General features: G+C 42.9%; 1 protein-coding gene across 2 annotated transcripts in view; it reads left to right on the plus strand.

Annotated features, from left to right (window-relative positions):
• Positions 1-19,173, plus strand: part of Ptprb (protein tyrosine phosphatase receptor type B) — a 114,408-nt gene that overhangs the window by 69,842 nt on the left and 25,393 nt on the right. For both annotated transcript variants that reach the window (XM_028759119.1, XM_028759120.1), the window contains 11 exons: positions 636-899; positions 3,557-3,820; positions 5,000-5,281; positions 7,294-7,572; positions 8,118-8,267; positions 11,397-11,640; positions 14,362-14,468; positions 17,231-17,330; positions 18,233-18,316; positions 18,415-18,432; positions 18,547-18,628. In XM_028759119.1, the coding sequence (XP_028614952.1) occupies positions 636-899; positions 3,557-3,820; positions 5,000-5,281; positions 7,294-7,572; positions 8,118-8,267; positions 11,397-11,640; positions 14,362-14,468; positions 17,231-17,330; positions 18,233-18,316; positions 18,415-18,432; positions 18,547-18,628 (1,874 nt within the window). The remainder of the gene's footprint in view (positions 1-635; positions 900-3,556; positions 3,821-4,999; positions 5,282-7,293; positions 7,573-8,117; positions 8,268-11,396; positions 11,641-14,361; positions 14,469-17,230; positions 17,331-18,232; positions 18,317-18,414; positions 18,433-18,546; positions 18,629-19,173) is intronic.

Raw genomic sequence — 19,173 nt, forward strand, 5'->3', positions numbered from 1 at the left:
CAGCTTCTCAGACACCATACATAGCTTCAGATCCGCAGGCCATAAACGTAATGAAACACTACTTCTTTGAAAGGTAGATCCGCTGCTAGTGGTGAAATTTGTGAGCGTGGCTCTCTGTTCTCCGTCACATGCTCCTTGTTCTTCCGTATGGTACACAGAGACTGTGATTTACAATATAAACTCTGGCTGGGATGCCCTAAGGCAGCAGTTCCCAACCTTCCTAATGCTGTGACCCTTTAATACAGTTCCTCATGCTGTGGTGACCCCCAACCATAAAATTATATTCGTTGCTACCTCATAACTGTAATATAATTTTGCTACTGTTGTGAATGGTAATGCAAACAATTCATATTCAGGAACCACTGCCACAAGTCTTCCCAAAAGCACATAAATATTTGTCTGGGCCACAGACTTGTAAAAATCGGAGACAGAAACATCAGCTGGAAAGGGCTGTCACCAAAGGCTGATAGGGGAATCCATACTAGGAAGCTGCTGTTCGCATCTATTGGAAGTCAACGTATCTTAAAGGCAAGGATGATGTGCTTGGGGTTGAATGTGTCCACAAAGGTTTTGATCCTGGGACATGTCAGGGTGACAAAATGCTGACCCATTCTTTTATTCCTTGACTCTTTCAGTCCCAGCAGCTGTCACCAATCTGAGGATCACAGAGAACTCCAGTAGACACTTGTCCTTCAGCTGGACTGCCTCAGAGGGTGAACTCAGCTGGTACAACATCTTCCTATACAACCCAGACAGAACTCTTCAGGAACGAGCTCAAGTTGACCCGCTAGTCCAGAGCTTCTCTTTCCAGAACTTGCTACAAGGCCGAATGTACAAGATGGTGATTGTTACTCACAGTGGGGAGCTGTCCAATGAGTCCTTTATATTTGGCAGAACAGGTAAGACCCAGGTCCAAACAGTAATGGATTGCAAGGGAGGTGTGACAGTATCCATTGGCTTAGCCTTCGTTGTTCTTCCTTCCCAGTTCTGTCTAGTGTGGAACTTTATATGAATGTGTGACCTTGAAACTTTGACCCTAACTCAGACTAGGTATGGGTTGCGTTTACTTATTCTAGTGGTTTCTGTTCCTTTGGCTCTTTTAGTTATCTGTTGGGGTTTGTGAAAACTTAACCCAGTTCCTCTACTTGCCAGCGAACTACTCAAAATAAGGTGGTAAACCATCATGGCTCTAGTCAAAGGGTGCCCAGAAACTTCCTACAAGGAATAGATTGAGGTCATGGCAGATTCCCAGAAAGTCAACTACAAATCTACAAATCTACAAATCTACAAATCTACAAATCTACAAATCTACAAATCTACAAATCACACACACACACACACACACACACACACACACACACACTTACACACACAAATGCATGTATGCGTGCTCAAACTGACCACTGTGTGTTGGAAACAGCTCTAGCTAAAATGAACAAGAGTTCCAGGAAAATAAGATACAGAAATCTCTTTGGGCTGTAAATAAGCTGTGAATAAGCTGAATTTTTCCAACTTCTTCATCATTTGAGAATTGCTTTTCAGTTCTTTGAGGTGTCTGGTACATGACTTTTGGGAAATGGGAATGACCAAGAAAGATAAGCTCCTGATCTTAGACAGCTTCATGATAGAGGAGAGAAGAGGGTTGGTGTCTTAGGGTTTCCATTGCTGAGAAGAGATACCATGACCAAGACAACTCTTAAAAGGGATAACATTTAATTGGGGTTGGCTAACAGGTTCAGAGGTTCAATCCATTATCATCATGGCAGGAAGTATGGCAGCATCCAGGCAGGAATGGTGCTGGAGAAGGAGTTGAGAGTCTGGCATCTTGATTAGAAAGCAGCCAGGAGAAGATTGACTCTTCCACACTGGGAGGAGCTTCAATGCCCACCCCCACAGTGACACACTTCCTTCAACAAGGCTACAAAGTCTTAACAGTACCACTCCCTATGGGCCAAGCATATTTAAAGCACCACAGTTGGGATAGAAGATTTTAAAGGGAGAGGACTTTGAAACACCTTAAATTCCATGAAATGAGCATGTCCAGACCATGGCTTAGTGGAACGGGACATTACTTTAAACAGAAGGTATTTCAGCTGAGACCAGAAGGTAAGAGGAAAAGTGTTAAGAAAGCACGCTAAGGACATTTGATGGAAAGTGACTACTTGTCCACCAAAGGAACTGAAAAGCAGCCATGACAACCTCCAATCGCAAACAGCATTGCCTAGGTCTTACGAATGTTATCATTATGCTTGGTCAGGAGAACTTGAAACATTAATTGAAAATGGGAGGTATGTGTACCCATAGTGGTACACACCTTCACCCCCAACACTCAGGAGGCTGAGTTTAAGGATTTGAGCTACATAGAAAGATTCCATATCAGAGGAGGGAAAAGAGTCTCCAACAAGTCCTCATTATTCAAAGAATACCACCTTAAATAAATACCTATGGAGCAGGTAGTGTTGTGTAGGGGAATTTCCTCTAGCTATTAGATTGGCTGATAAAGATGACAAGAAGCCAATCACTGGGCAAAGATAGGGAGGTGGGATCTTCCAAACAGAACAGGAAAAGAAGGGGAGAAGAGAAGGGTCTGATGAGATGGAGGCCAGGGAGAGACAAGATGGAGGGAGAAGGAAATGAAGATCGAGATGACACACTTGGCCTGGACAAGCCACAAGTAGCTAGGGACTCCATAGATGGGCGATAGGGTAGTGTAGGGTACATTTGCCCAATCTAGGTGTGCAGCTTGAATTTATATCAGTTGAGTTTTGTGTTCTAAGGTTGGAGATTTACCATTATAAATCTGGCTGATATATTATAAATCTCTAGTGTTATCATTTCGTGGGGCTAAGAATGTCCTGAATGACAGCTCCAGGCATTTCAGGAAAGACTGATTCGTTCAGCTTAGCAAGGGGAGAGAGCTAGCTTGGGAGCAGGTTTTGAGTGGCTTGGCAGCAGGCTGGCCCTGGGAACCAGGGCGAGATGGCCGATTGGAGCTGGCCATGGGGGTGGCCAAGACCGCAGATGCCAGCTATTAGCTGGATTTAGCATGGTTCATTTTTTTTAAAAACTACAAGCAGCAGTGTTATGACTGATTTATACCATAGTAGAAAGGGCTCTGAATGCTTCTTTTCCTAAATAGAAGTTATGTCCATACAGACTTTGACAAGAAAAAAAAAAAAACTGAGGCCCTAAAAGTAAATAGGGAAGAAAAGAGACTCAGAGTGGCTATAGGATGGTAGCTGTCAGAGAGGTCAGTCCGGCTAGAAGAAGCTGAAATCCTTTCAAGGATGTTCTAGAAGCTAACTGGCATACTGGTGCCTGGCATTAATAATTGCTGAATATTCCATTATGAAGAATTGCCACCTGCTTTGACTTATACTAGTTTGTATCCATTACTGCTCACATGAGCCCAGGGTGAGCAGTCTGAGCCATCAGCAAGAACCAAGCCCACGGTGCATGCAACTGAACCATGTGCCCGGCACAGCTCAGATTCTCACCTGTGGGTCACATGGGTTTGTCCCCGTATTGTTCTCAGCGTGAGTGTTTCTCCTTTCAGTTCCAGCTGCAGTGAACCATCTCAAAGGATCCAATCGGAACATGACAGACAGCCTTTGGTTCAGCTGGAGTCCAGCCTCTGGGGACTTTGACTTCTATGAGCTGATTCTCTACAATCCCAATGGCACGAAGAAGGAGAACTGGAAAGAGAAGGATGTGACAGAGTGGCGTTTTCAAGGTCTGGTTCCTGGAAGGAAGTACACCCTGCATGTGGTGACCCACAGTGGGGACCTCAGCAATAAAGTCACAGGGGAGGGCAGAACAGGTAAGAAGCCCAGTCGAGAGCGGGTGAAAAGTCACTTCTAAGGATGTATCTTAATTGTGAGTTTAATGATCAGATGGTTCAGGGGGTAAAGCACTTGATGCTGAAGCGTAAGGAGCTAAATTTAAATCCCCAGGACCCAAATAAAGTGGATCATGGAGGCATATCTATAATGCTAGTAGCCTCCTAAGGCATGATGGGAGTTGGGGGCATGGGAAGCTTCTGAGCCAGCCAGCCTGGCACACACAGGGACAGACAACAAAGAGACTCTGCCTCAATCATGGAAGAATGCAAAGATTGATACCCAAGGTTGTCCTCTGACCTTCACACATGTACCATGAGATATATACATGGGCTTGTGCTCTCTCTGTCTCTCTCTGTCTCTGTCTCTCTCTGTCTCTGTCTCTCTCTGTCTCTGTCTCTCTCTGTCTCTCTCTGTCTCTCTGTCTCTGTCTCTCTCTGTCTCTCTCTGTCTCTCTCTGTCTCTCTGTCTCTCTCTCTTTCTCTCTGTCTCTCTCTCTCTCTCATACACACACACACACACACACACAGAGAGAGAGAGAGAGAGAGAGAGAGAGAGAGAGAGAGGGGCATATGTCCACATAATGCACACACACCATGATGAGATGAACCAAGATATGCTTTGCATAAGAAGCGCTAGGTTCTTCAGTTTGCGCTGTCACTCACCTGCATGAAGCAAGGTGCATCATGGTGCATGTCAGCCTCTGTTTTCATATCTGGAAAATGGGGATAACGATACAGTCCATCATTGCACTGCTATAGACTAGTCTCTTCTATATGCTGCTACACCTTGGGTGCACACAGATATATCTGTATCCCACCTTGGAGCCAGTCTACAAGATGATCTAAAACTGGACAGCACTACGCTGAACTGCAGCCCTACTGTTTCCAAATATGGTGGGATATTTTCCTATACACGTAACCCATTTGGGGCACACTCACATACAGTAGCGCCTTGTAAAAAAACAAAAAAACAAAAAAACAAAACTATGGTTATGAGATGTTAAATAGTGCCTTATTCATGGTAGTTACTATAAAAGAAAGTATCTATATCTATCGTTATCGTGTTAAAGTGGATCTGATGTCACTGAATGTTCTGACCCTATGTTATGTCACAAATCTGATTGTATGATTTTTTTTTCCATTTTATTTTATGTATAGCCCCAAGTCCTCCCAGTCTTTTGTCATTCGCTGATGTTGCAAACACCTCCTTGGCCGTCACCTGGAAGGGACCCCCAGACTGGACAGACTACAATGACTTTGAGCTGCAGTGGCTCCCTGGAGATGCGCTCACTGTCTTCAACCCCTACAGCAGCAGAAAATCAGAAGGCCGCATTGTGTATGGGCTTCGCCCAGGGAGGTCCTATCAATTCAGCGTCAAGACTGTGAGCGGAGATTCGTGGAAAACCTACAGCAAACCAATTTCTGGGTCTGTGAGGACAAGTACGGCTTGTTTCTCTTATCTTGGGTTTCAGTCGGGATGAGAGGACCTTATTATTCCTACGGGGGTTGGGTTGAATCCATGATTTAATTTGAGATGGCGGGACTTGGATGCAGGTAGACATCTTCTTTGATTCTTTTCATTCATTCAGCTAACAACAATTCACTAACAACAATGCTCACCAAAAGAGTGATCTGTGTCATCATGGAGCTTGGGTGAAGAGTAGTACTATTGACAGTTGTATTTTGGATGTGAAAGGGAAGCAAATGTCACTGAATCCATGTCAGAGCCACGTCACCTAAAACAAGCAGGCTTCACGAAAGATGAAACATCTAAATTGAAACCTATAGAGAAGCAGAATTCACCAGGCAGATATGGAACAAGACATAGAGAATATAGAGAGAAAATAAAACACTAAGAGATGACGCTGGAGAGATGGCTCAGCGGCTAAGAGCACTGACTGCTCATCCAAAGGTCCTGAGTTCAATTCCCAGTAACCACCTGTTGGCTCACAAGCATCTGTAATGGGATCTGATGCCCTCTTCTGGTGTGTCTGAAGACAGCAACAGCATGCTCACATACATGCAATAAATAAATCTTTAAAAAAGAATATTTTTAAAAATTTGTTTAAAAAAAAAAACAAAAAACACTGAGAGACCACAGATATGTGGCAACCAAGGAGCAGAAGGAACCTTAACTGGGCACAGCTCAGGCATCAAGACAGCCTAGTCTAAACAGCTTATTTGCAGGGCTATCAATGAAGGATTTCAAAGTCAGGCTGTCCCATAGCCACAGAGATATCATAGGCATAGCCACATTTTAGAAAGTTACTCCAAGTAGACAGCAGAGACTATGTGGATAGGTTCTGTCTTGGTTTCCGTAGAAGAGACCGGAGAAAGGCGATGGAAGTTAGCACGTGGAGGAGGATTACGAGTCACTACAGTTCTTTCCTCTTCAGCCGAGTTCACATTTAGTGAGACTCCACCAGCCAGCGTTCCGGGTGGCTGTCAATGTTTTCCCCGTTCAGTCATGTAATTTACAATAACTATATACAAGGAGAGATTCTTGATTTCCTCCTGTGCAGGTGGAAAGTCACTTATCCAAAAGTATTGGTAAAGGCATCACTTTCAGGCTGGGGGCTTGCCTCGCCTTCTGTCCATCTGTATTCACGGGTACTTGTTTTTCAAAGCACATTAGTGATTTTCTAAGGAAACAGTACTTTTCGCTTTGAGTAGGGCTTTTATTGTGCTGTTTTGGGTTGACAGTGTTGAAGAGAGAACTGGTTTTATGGATGCTAAGCGAGTGCTAAACTGCCTAGCTACATCCCAGGCTGCATTTTTAACTGGGTCTTTACTTATTTTTACATTTACTTATTTTATCTATTTACTTTTGTGTGTGCTCTCATGAATATTCATGTGGTGCATGCCGAGGCAGACAAGCATGGGGAAGTCAGAGGGAAACTTGCAGAAGTTATCCATCTTTTTATAATCATGTAGATTCCAGGGATTGAACTCTGGTCACCAGGCTCGGTAGCAAGTACCTTTACCAGTTGAGACATCTCAGTGGTCCAATTTTAGGTGGGTTTTTTTGTTGGTTGGTTGGCTGGTTGATTTTTTTAGTTGTTTGGTTGTTTGGTTGTTTGGTTGTTTGGTTGTTTGGTTGTTTGTTTGTTTGGTTGGTTGGTTGGTTGGTTGGTTGGATTTTTCCTGACTCTCCTGGAACTTGCCCTACAGACAAGGCTGGCCTCAAACTCACAGATCCATTTGCCTCTGCCTCCTGAGCACTGGGATTAAAGGCGTGTACCACCACAGCCCGGCTTAAACTTTCTTTTTTCAACATGCAGTCTAAACAGCCAGAAAATCTCTATGACGCTCCTTAAAAATATTTCTCCCAGAAAGCAATGCAAGAAGTTGTGGGAACTGTCCCTTTGCATCTCAGACCGTTATCCTCAGAGATGCTGGAGGAAATGTCTTCCACACGGCTGAATCGTGTCTCTTCCCCTTTGCTCTCACAGAGCCAGACAAGATACAAAACCTGCATTGCCGCCCCCAGAACTCCACGGCCATTGCCTGCTCTTGGATACCACCTGACTCCGACTTTGATGGCTACAGCATTGAATGCCGAAAAATGGATACCCAAGAAATAGAGTTTTCCAGAAAGCTGGAGAAAGAAAAATCAGTGCTCAATATCATGATGCTGGTGCCTCATAAGAGGTACCTGGTGTCCATCAAGGTGCAGTCAGCTGGCGTGACCAGTGAGGTGGTTGAAGACAGCACCATCACCATGATAGACCGTAAGTGTTCCTTCCCAAAGGTCTGCGTGGGACCCCTGTCGCACAGGGTAGAGGACTTTGAATCTCTCTCAGTCATTTCCACCAATCTCATTCGCTTACACACAGTCCACGTGTGCACAAGCCTGTCTTGTTATTACTTGGAGAAGAGGTTCGAACAGCTCCAGGAAAATGGGGGCATTCTCCGGGTAAAGTTTTGCATTAACAAATGCGTCGATGTTAAAGTGTCTGGATGAGTCGAGATTTAAGTACACCACCTTGCCTGATCTAGTTAGCCTATAACTGGTGGAGCTTTTAAGCAATTTGATGCTACAACTCAGGAAATCCTGCAGAGGAGACGCCTCTTGCATTATGCTTAATGTGCCACTGGAAAATTGTTTCCTCTGCCTGCTTCCGTTCAGGAGAGGAGGGGGCTTTCTTCATGGAGGCTGAAATCACACATTTCCTAGGGCACAGAGGCAGAGATGACTACAAACCTTCACCTCTCTGACCTGTTTGGGAGGAGAAAGCACCCATGACCCTTCTTAGCACCTTCGCCTCTTTTCCAGGCCCTCCTCCACCGCCTCCACATATCCGTGTGAATGAAAAGGATGTGCTGATCAGTAAATCTTCCATCAACTTCACTGTCAACTGCAGCTGGTTCAGCGACACCAACGGAGCTGTTAAATACTTCGCGGTGGTGGTGAGAGAGGCTGACAGTAAGTCATGACGAGTTAACGAACTCGAAGACGTGGAATTGACTTCTTAAAGATCATGAAAGGGCTCCTTCAACGAGAAAGTTTGAAGAGTAGAGAATTAAATTCTTAATACTCAGTTCTGTTTCCGCTGGATATGGGAAGATAGTTATAAGCAAAATGGCCCCGAGGGACCTTTGGCAATGAACCTTGTTAACTTTAGGCACAATGATTAAGAACAAGGAGAATAATAAAAATTAATAATAATAATAATAACAAATAACTATTGAGTTGAACAGAGTTGCCCACACTTACAAACCCTGTGCTTAAGAAGCAAACCCATGGGGACAAGTGAGTCATAGGAAGAGTCACGGTGACTTGTCCCCTGAACCTTCACCCAGCCAATACCCAGTTCTGAAGATATCTGTATTCCCCCTGAACACCCACACTCCAGTGTCATTCCCCTCCCCACTTCCTGCCTTTCTGTGTTTATAACCCCTGTGTGAATTAATTATGATTTGAGGAAAAAAAATAAAAAAAAAGAAAAAAAGAAAAAAAAAGAAAAGTAAAAGATGGAAAATTCAAAAAAAAAAAAAAGAAGCAAACCCTGTGCTTAAGAAGCTGAGACAGGAGGACTACTATGAGTTCAAGACCACCCTATACTATGTAGTAAGATCTATTTTTTTTTAAAATGTAGAGGTCATTCATTTTTAGAGCCCTTATTATTTACCAAGCACAATTGGAAATACATCTTGATTACCCATCAATTTTCTTTACTCTCTTTCTCTCTTTTTTAATTCTGCCATTAGGTAGAAATATATCACAATACCTTTCATCTATCTCCCTTTATATGAAATACCCCCAACAGGTACATACTCCCAAACTATTCATCAATTCACCAAAATTCCCAAAAGCTTACAAGAGAGAAAAGATGTTCATTTGAACTACAACTACTTTATGGAAGTAGTTTTTCTGAGTTCCGTTTGCTTGATCTTGAGTTGCTTATTTTGGGTGACAGGATTTTTAGGTTATTGTTGTTGTTGTTTTGTTTGCCCGTTTGTTTTTTAATGTAGCTTGGTTTGGTCTTTCCCTCACTTTGTAGCCTAGGCTAACCTCAAACTCATGAGTCTCTTGCCTTAGTTTCTCCCCAGTGTTGGGATTGCACACACGTAATTACCATACCCAACTCTTAATTTTTAACAGTTTATTTCATTATGTAGTTTAGTAGAAAGTGCTTGGATGATCCAGTTTCCACAGACTGGACGAAGAACTGTCACACCATTGTACACATCTGAATTGTGACCTTTAGAGTTTATTACTGACACATTCTGTCAAAACACCTATAGGAGGTGCTGGGTTGGAGTTACATGTATTCAAGTATGTATTTGCTGTTTAGGTCTTAAGTTTCCAAAAGGAATGCCAGTGTGCACAGGGATATCGGTCTATTTCATCTTCCTTTTATTTCTCAGATTATTTGAGGTGATATATATATATATATATATATATATATATATATATATATATATATATGAATTTCCCTAAGCATCTTTGACAAATTTTTGAACCATTTGCGGGTAAAGAGGAGTTTTTTAAATATGGCAAACACTGGAACAATTTCTAGACTAAATGATATAATGATATTTTAGTTTCAGTGGGTATTTAACAGTCTGTGTGGTTTTACATCCTATTTAGTTGTACTAAATTGGTTATGCATAATTAATTAAATAATTTCAAGGGTCAATGATGCATCCCCGGTTTCCTCACACCCTGGAATTGGAGATAAATTTGCGAACCGTGAATAGACTTTAATTAGGCAGCAATGGAGATGGTGTGTTTCTACATGCATCTAGGGCAGTGACCAAAAATCTCACACTGGCAGAGTAGTCGACCCTGTGCTCCGTAGCCAAGAAGGTTTTTCTGTTACTGGTGTTCACAGAGTTGAGCGATGATCCCTTGGTACCCAATGGTAGCAATCCATTCCTGTACACTCATCCTAAATGCAATATTCATTTTTCAACTATTGCCAACAAAATAATATCTCCATTTCAGGAAAGGTCAATTAACAACAAAACCCAGCCAACTGCAGAAGGTCATATGTCATCTGGGACTTAACTACATTGGTCCAAAGGGGGCTCTACTAGCTAAAGAGCATGACAGAAGAGATGTAGAAAAGGAGGGACCCAGAGAACCTTCCGATAGGTGCTTCAGGGTTTCAGTAGGGTCCTTAGGAAGAGAGAGAAGTAAAGACGAACCAGAAGTCTCTGTCTGGAGCCTTCTGAATGGGAGCTCAGAATATAACATTGGGAGGACCTCAGTTATGGGAATTAATCTCTCCTGGCCCATTCCTTCTTTACCCACAATACCCTGTATCTTCCGCAGATACAGATAAATAAATGCCAACAAATCAGGAAAAAAAAATTTTTTTCTAAGATATATTCACTGGGAACAGATCTTACTGAGTAAAGTCCAAGATGCTAAAATCAACACACTTCTTGAAGGACATTAGAGACAGAATCCCATCTCTGTAATATGTTCCTAATTACACTTTTTTTCCCCATAAGCAGCATCAAAACTAATTCACAGTACCAAAACACTCAGCAGGCTGGGTGGACCAGGAGGGTGTTCTGGGAAGTGTGCAGAGTGAACAGACACATTTGAGCCAGGATCAAATTGTGCTCAAGATAAGAGAGCAGTAAGAAGACTCTGGATATGCTTGTCCTTAGGGGACAACCTCTCTGTCTTGGCACTTGATTTTTCTTATCTCTTCCCTGTCTCCCAGGTCATTTGAGGTTTTGCAACTACAATGAGTTGGACAAGGTAAAGGGATTATTAAGCAGCCTCACTCTCTTGGTGAAGAGTCAGCCTCTTCCAGGCTTTGGCACATGTTATCCTTTGATGTCATTGGTTGGTCTGATAGTCTAGGGAACTGGCTGGTCACGTGTGTAATTATGAAATTATTTATATGTATTTTAGAATAATGGTTTTGTAGCATCTTTTGAGATCTTGGAATCTGTATTATGGGATAACCAAAGAGAATGGATGAGCTTGTAGTTTTAGGAACCTAGCACTAAATTAACACATACGAGTGTACACGTGCTTGCACACACACACACACACACACACACATCTTTAACTGTGAGTTTTCTCCTGCAGGCATGGATGAGTTGAAACCAGAACAGCAGCATCCTCTCCCTTCCTACCTGGAGTACAGACACAATGCCTCCGTCCGTGTCTACCAGACGAATTATTTTGCCAGCAAATGTGCTGAAAGTCCTGACAGCAGTTCTAAAAGTTTTAACATTAAGCTTGGAGCCGAGATGGACAGCCTCGGTGGCAAATGTGATCCCAGTCAGCAAAAATTCTGTGATGGACCGCTGAAGCCACACACCGCCTACAGGTGAGGCGCACTGCTGTCGTTTGCTAGGGAGACGTGCGGCGGCGTTATGAGGTGTTCCTGCCTCCTAAGAATTCCTGTAGATTAATGGCCTGTGCGTCATGAGTACTCTATATTATAGAGAGTAATTTATAAAAGTTGGGCTCCTGCTTCCCTTCACAGGTGAAGTGCAAAGAGGGCTTTCAACATCGTACAAAAGACCCAATTCATTATGTGATGTGCTGGGGACTTTTAACAGATTGTTTTTAATCCTGCAACTACTTTACTGCTTAGGCATTTACCGAGTAATTTACGATGCTTACTGTTGTGAAATCTTCAAATAGACTGAGTTTAAGGAGAGACCCAAACAATACAAAGCACTATCGTACACTTATAATGAGACTGAAAATTATACTTACTCTCTCAAAGGTGCGTAAACACCAAAGTGCTCTGTGGTCCAGGCAGAACTCTTGAAGGGAAGCCCTGAATGAATGGAAACACCTGTTCCTCCCTCCGAGGGGGCAGATGAATGGAGCAGCTGTTTGCTGTTAGTCCAGCTAGCAGCAGGAATGTGTGGGGTTCTTCTTCTCCATTGTATTTCCAAAAGCAAATAGAGGCACCCCAGATAGCACCCTCAAGAGAAAGGTAACCAAAGTTCTCATCTTCCGTGATAAGGCCACAGACATCTGAATTTTTTTTCCTCAAGGAATGGACATTCCATGTTGGGTTTTATGGCAAATCTGATAATCCAGTCAACATGGCAGCCAGTCAGGTTCCCTGTGGCCAGTGTGCATCCTGGTTGATGAGGGTCAAGGTCTTACTGACTCTTTCATATTTTGAGTACCACTTCTGGGACCAAGTAGAATTTTCTTGGTGCCAATTCCCAAACCGTATTATCACACCTAAGAGAGTTCTTTGTCACACACACACACACACACACACACACACACACACACACCAGCGAAGGCAAACAGATGGTTTCCCTAAAACAAAAGACTTGTTTTGGGCAAGAACTCCATGTAACCACAAGGACTCTTCACAAGCTTGTTATTACCTCCAGGAATCTAACCGTCAGAAAAGCCTGTGGGTTTAACATAAAAGAAATCAGTAATACCTGATTGACCCGATACATGTTATACGTGTATACGTGTTAGGGGAGGCAAAAAGCCTAAACAAGAACAGAAACCAGGACCCTTCAAGCCTCCGTAAGAGTCAAGAGAACCTCAGCTTCTTGATTACTTGGGTTCAAAGAAACCGAGCAGAATCCTCTTACGAACTGTTCTCCTACAGAAGTGAACAGCTGGGACTGCATCTGTTCGGTAGCTTAGAGCAGTGGTTCTCAGCCTTCCTAACGCTGCCACCCTGTAATACAGTTCCTCACGCTGCGGTGACCCCCAACTACAAAATTCTTTCATCGCTACTTCATAACTGTAATGTTGCCACTGTTATGAACTGTAATGTAAACATCCGCGTTTTTCTGATGGTCTTTTTTGGAGGTCATGACCTACAGGTCGTAAACCATTCGCTTAGAGAAGGAGAGAACATAACTGGTAAAGTACCCCTCTTTGGCCAAAGAACTGCAGTGTCTGCTTTGGACACAGACGGTACTGATCCCCACGATCTCAAGCCCTTTTCCATTTTAACTAGTGCTTCTCATTCCCTGTTGTGAACTTCAGCAATTTCTGGACATAACATGTATCAGGTCAATTCTCAGCAAAGATCTTTAAGCTCAGCGTACGATTCCTTTCCTTATTAAACCAACAGCATTCACGTTTTAAACTCACGGGAGTTTCTCTTCGGTGTATGAGACCCGCTGGCACTACCACTCTGCATTTGGGAAATACTATAAATAAAAGTGAGGATTTCTTTAGCATAAACAACTGGGGTATTGCCCATGGCTCCTACCCCTCTAAGGAATTGCTTGCCCTCTTCACTGGACTTCGAGGGTTCAGTGTTACCAGGGAGACAGACATCTCATTGGTTACAGAACACCGCACCAAGTACTTGGCACAAAATTGTTTATCCAATGTTCATGGACAAAGAAGTGAGCCAAGCTGAACCCTGGAGAGTCTCACATTCCCCTGACTTTACCATCTCACGGCATATATGGGTGCTTTCGAGAACTCATAGTACATACGTTTGTTTCCTAGAATGCAATATTCTTGTATGGTTTTTTTTTTTTTATCCCAATATGGTTACTTCAGTCCTGTGGAGGACACTCTAGGCTAAGAGCAGTTGGTAAGGGGAGGTATAGCTTCTCAAAACACATGGAAGAGCCTATATGAAATAGCCTTATGTCATCAGAACTCTATCTTAATGATAATCACCATAGTGACACTTGATGTTGTCAGTGTTTTTGTATTTTAAAGAATTCTATGTTCATTGCTTATCAGTGGCACTCATTATCACTAAACACATTGTATCTATGGATTTACTGTCTTACTTCCTCCCTGGGATTAGGGTTTCTGGGATGATGGAGATTTAGATTTTGTTCCTGTTATTATCCCTGGCTCCTAAAAAAGGGGGGGAGGGAGGCTTGCATATTGTAAAGGTTTGATGAGTATTTGATGAGCAAATCAGTGAATGACTGTATGAACCCATGTCTGTCTGGTACCATAATTCATATTTCACTCTATATACAGAACAACCAGCTACCCACCCTCTTTCCCCTTGAACAGTCTACAGCCCATCCTACTATCCTTGGCTACCAATTTGCATTTAAATAAACTTTCCCCCCCCCCCCAGGATCAGCATCCGAGCTTTTACACAATTATTTGATGAGGACTTGAAAGAGTTCACAAAACCTCTCTATTCGGATACGTTCTTCTCTATGCCCATCACCACGGAGTCAGGTAAATCGAATACTTCCGCCTACTCGTGCCTTCTCCAGTCACCGTGTCACCTACAGGGGTCTTTAGTAGGGAGAGGTGGTGACTTGCCTGATGGTGGGGGGGAGATATTTATTTTCCCTTGGATTTTAATCTCCACGTGACCATGGATTGTGTGGATCAGAGAGATTATACCAGTTCTATAAAACAGGCTAGAAGGAGATTAATCTTTTAAAAAGATGGAAGTACACTATGTTTTTCCACTAAAAATTAAATCTTAAGGGAATAGAAAGCATCAATATTAAGAGCTTACATGGGGGGTGGGGGTGGGGGACAGAGCTGTGCCGTGTTCTCCTGTTGCACAGCAAAGGATGGCCGAGCCACACAGACCTTCCTATCTGCTTCTATCGAATATAGAGATAATCTCCTCCATCTCGGACCAAAGAGGGATCAGAAGCCAGATAAGAGGATTTAGAAGTCTTTGCCTGTGATTTATTGTTAAGTAGAGACCTCATAAACACGACTGTTTCCTGTCTGAACTATCAATACTCAACAAAAAACGTTTGTGTCGTTCAATAAAGGAAAGGGCTAAGCAAGTGTCCTTCAGTAAAGGCAAGCAAATATTCAAAGTCTACTCACAAGCGTATTCAAAAGAGAACAGTCGTGTTGAGTCGATGAGGAATGAAAGTCAATACGGAATAAACAGATCTAATGTCCGAGCGTCGAGAACACAAGACGGGCTACTCCACAAAACTAGACAGGAGAGGCAAACCCTAGGAAGGCTTCTCAAAGGAAACACAGGAGGAAAGCTGTGTGACTCTGATCTACGAAATGATTTCTTGGGTAAAATTTAAAAAAAAAAAAAAACACCATAAAAGAAGAAAAAAAAGATAAATGAGTGAGGTTCACCAAAATGAAAACCTTTTTATATTTGAAAAGACGGCACCGAACGCGTGAGAAGGATGACTCACGGGACACGAGGTTGCAAAATCATTAGTAGAACTCAATGATCTCTTACCTTGCAATTCAACGATAATGACAAATAACTCTGCCAGTTAAGAGCACTGGCTGCTCTTCCGGAGGATGTGGGTTCGAGTCCCAGCACCTATGTGGTGGCTCACAACCGTTTGTAGGGCTCTGACGTCCTCTTCTGGGCTCTTTAGGCATCAGGCATCTATGGTACTCATGCATACATGCAGGCAAAACACTCATACATGTAAAACAAAAACAAATCCTTAAAAATATTTGACAACAAAAATGAACAGAGGATTGTCTCAAAGAGGCTCAAGATGCTAAGAAACAAAGGAGATCGTGAGTCGTTAGGGAGGTGCAAGTCGGAACCACAGTAGACGCCATGCCTTGACCACTGACGGGCTGCGTAAGGATGCTGGGAGAAAGGAGACTCATGCATTGTTTGTGAGACCATAAAACAGGATAGCTGTCACTCAGAAAATGGTTTTGTAGCTCCTAAAAATCGTAAGCATATACTGTCATGTGACCCAACAGTTCAACTCCTAAGTATAGACGGAAGAGAAATGAAAACACCCCCTCCCCCACAGACTCTCATGTGAATGTTCATAGCAGCATCTTTCAAAGTTCTAAAGCAGTAGAAATAACTTGAATATACATCAATCGACTCGTAAACAAAGTATGCTGTGTTTAAATGTTTTTTAGCCATAAAAATGAAAAAAAATATGATGTGTTCATACAACAAGATGTTATTTAGCCATAAAAACTATTAATTCTTCATGTATGTGATTTGGATAAGCCTTGAATGCACTGTACTGAGTGAACAAAGCCAGTCACAAGAACGACCTATTTATGACTTAATTTCTATGTAATGTCCAGAGTAGCCACATCTACACACATGGAAAGTGAATTAGCTATGCCACAGCTAGGGAAAATGACTAATAGATATGAATTCTCTTTATTGGCTATTACAATGCTATCAAGTTGTTTGTGTTACTATGTATAAAATACTGTATATACTAAGAACCATTGAATCTTCTCGTTTAGATGGTGAGTTATATGGTATATTAATTATAATTCAATAAAACTGCTGCTTATCGGATGTGATGGTATGCATTTGTAATTCAAGGTACAAAGATGCTAGAATTGAGCCCAGGAATTCAAAATGCCAGTCCAGGTACCATAGCATGTGCTAGCTTATGCTCAGAATCAGAAAGAAGGGACTGGGCAGTGGTGGCACATGCCTTTAATCCCAGCACTTGGGAGGCAGAGGCAGGCGGATTTTTGAGTTTGAGGCCAGCCTGGTCTACAGAGTGAGTTCCAGGACAGCCAAGGCTATACAGAGAAACCTTGTCTCAAAAAACAAAAAAAAAAAAGAAAGAAAGAAAGAAGGAGAGATAGAGAGAGGGTGGAAGGAGAGAGAGGGGGGAGGGAGGGAAGAGGAAAGGAAGAAAGGAAAGAAAGGAGGAAAAATAAAGATAATGACAGTGAGCTTTTGTTAGAATAACTTATTGATTGACTAGATTTCCTAAAACCCCAGGGACCATGTAATTCTTCACAAGGAGGGCTAATAATAGTGTCACACACCTTTATGAGATATACATCATCAGCTCCCAAAGTTGATGAGCTTTTACTCTGGAACCAACCTGCCTGTAACAAGATGTAGGCAACCCTTCATCTCAGCTGCCCTTCTGGTGGTGACTACCTCACCGTGGGCTTCTGCACTATTAACAATGTTACTGTCCTAGCTGTCAAACTGGTTCCTCACCCTGCTCTCTCCTTTTGTTTGTTGCTTCCGACTGGGCTATTGCTCGCAGAGCCCTTGTTTGGAGTTATTGAAGGTGTGAGTGCTGGCCTGTTTCTAATTGGCATGCTGGTGGCCCTTGTTGCCTTCTTCATCTGCAGACAGAAAGCTAGGTAAGTACAGAGATGTCTTTAGTAATCAGGATCAGGAGTGTAGAGATGCTACTAAAAAAAAAAAAACACCCTTTCGGCTGAAAGGGGAAAACAGTTTTGTTTCTCCAGGTTAAATAGTCCTAGTCTCCTTAGTAAAAAAAAAAAAACAAAAAAAAAAACAAAAAACAAAAAACCAAGAGTCAGATTCTGAATTCACACCTCACAGCTCTGCAACTTTTCTACACACCAATGATGGACTCCTGACCAGGGTTGGGGGTGGGATGGAGGGGGTAGGAGTGGGGTTGGGGGAGTGGGAGGTAGGGTGGGGTGAGGCTCACCAATGAATGAGAGGCCATCCGAAGAGCTATTCAAATATGAAACAAAATCCGTTTGCACAGACAAAACAGTTGGGGTACGCGGCCTCTGTGAAGTCAGACATTGCTCCAAACCGCATGCCTGCACACTTTGCTAAGATGCCCCGGAAAGGACGGCTGACATGAGCATCTTGGGATTCCCTCGCCAGCCTAATTTCAGAAAGAACTAAAGAATGAGACAGCTAGCACACACTTCTCCCTGCCACGCCCTCTTAGGCCGCTGAGATTTTTTTCACTTTGAATTTCATTTCAGTCACATCTGGCATCTGAGGTCTTGTTTGGATTAAGGACTTTGTTAAAGGAAAGTTTTATTGGGTGTGGTATGTGATGATAGCCCGGAGACACGTTTCTGAGCCGGGAAAGATGCCTTTCAAGTTGTTCTCAGCTCCTTTGCCTCACCTCAAAGAGATGTTGACAGAGGGTAGTCTTCCACAGAATCTGAAGATTTCACCTTTGCACGAGCATGCACACAGCGTTACCATACATGGGGGAAGTTGTACAAGCCAAGTAACATAATTAGCATAAAGAAATGTGTGTCTTGTGTTTCAGCCACAGCAGGGAAAGACCATCTGCCCGTCTGAGCATTCGTAGGGATCGGCCTCTGTCTGTCCATTTGAATCTGGGCCAGAAAGGGTAAGTGTCGGAGTTTCTTTCACTGGGGTTTACTGAAAGATGGCATTCTGTGAGATTTGCTAACAAGGTCCCTCTTTCTTTTTTTGCCTGCCTCACAGCAATCGGAAGACTTCTTGGTAAGAGAGAACGTATTAATTAATCTGCTTTTGAAATACAACTCGGACTGGTGATAGCACTTTTCCCGTTTCTCCAGTAACTTCCTTTTCCTCTTGCTTTATTTTTAATTACAGCCCCATAAAGATAAATCAGTTTGAAGGGCATTTCATGAAGCTGCAGGCAGACTCCAACTACCTTCTATCCAAGGAATATGAGGTACGGCACAAGCCCAGTGAAGCTTTTGCTCCCCATCTGGAGAACACCCTCTTGAACGTTACCGTGAAATCACATTTGGGATGCTTAAGGTTTCTGCAGAGCACAAACTGTGTCTGAAATGGCTCCCTGGACAGCATCCCACCCATTCTCAGAGCCCAGTGTGAGCTCAAACCACACAGCAAACATGTACTTTCTGGATTAGCTGGTAGGACAGAATGAGCAAGTCTCAGTGCAGTGGTCTCAGTTCTCCAGCCTAGACGTTTGCTCATCTGGGAACAACATAGCTTGGACATGAGTACCCAGGCCTTGAACATGAGTCTCAGCTTTGCCACATGTGTGTCCTGGAGCATGGCATTTATCATTTTTAAGCCACCCCTGTAGGGTGGTATTAGGTGCACCTCCCATGTAAGGCTGGGAAAATGATCGGAGCCTATGCATACAGAATAGTTGGTGTTCTGTAAAATCTAACTCCTGTATATATTTATATATTAATATGTATCTCAAGCATTGTATGAGTCATCAAATATATATATATATATATATAT

Source organism: Grammomys surdaster, unplaced genomic scaffold, assembly GCF_004785775.1.
Source record: "Grammomys surdaster isolate TR1022 unplaced genomic scaffold, NIH_TR_1.0 126271, whole genome shotgun sequence".
NCBI lineage: Eukaryota > Metazoa > Chordata > Mammalia > Rodentia > Muridae > Grammomys > Grammomys surdaster.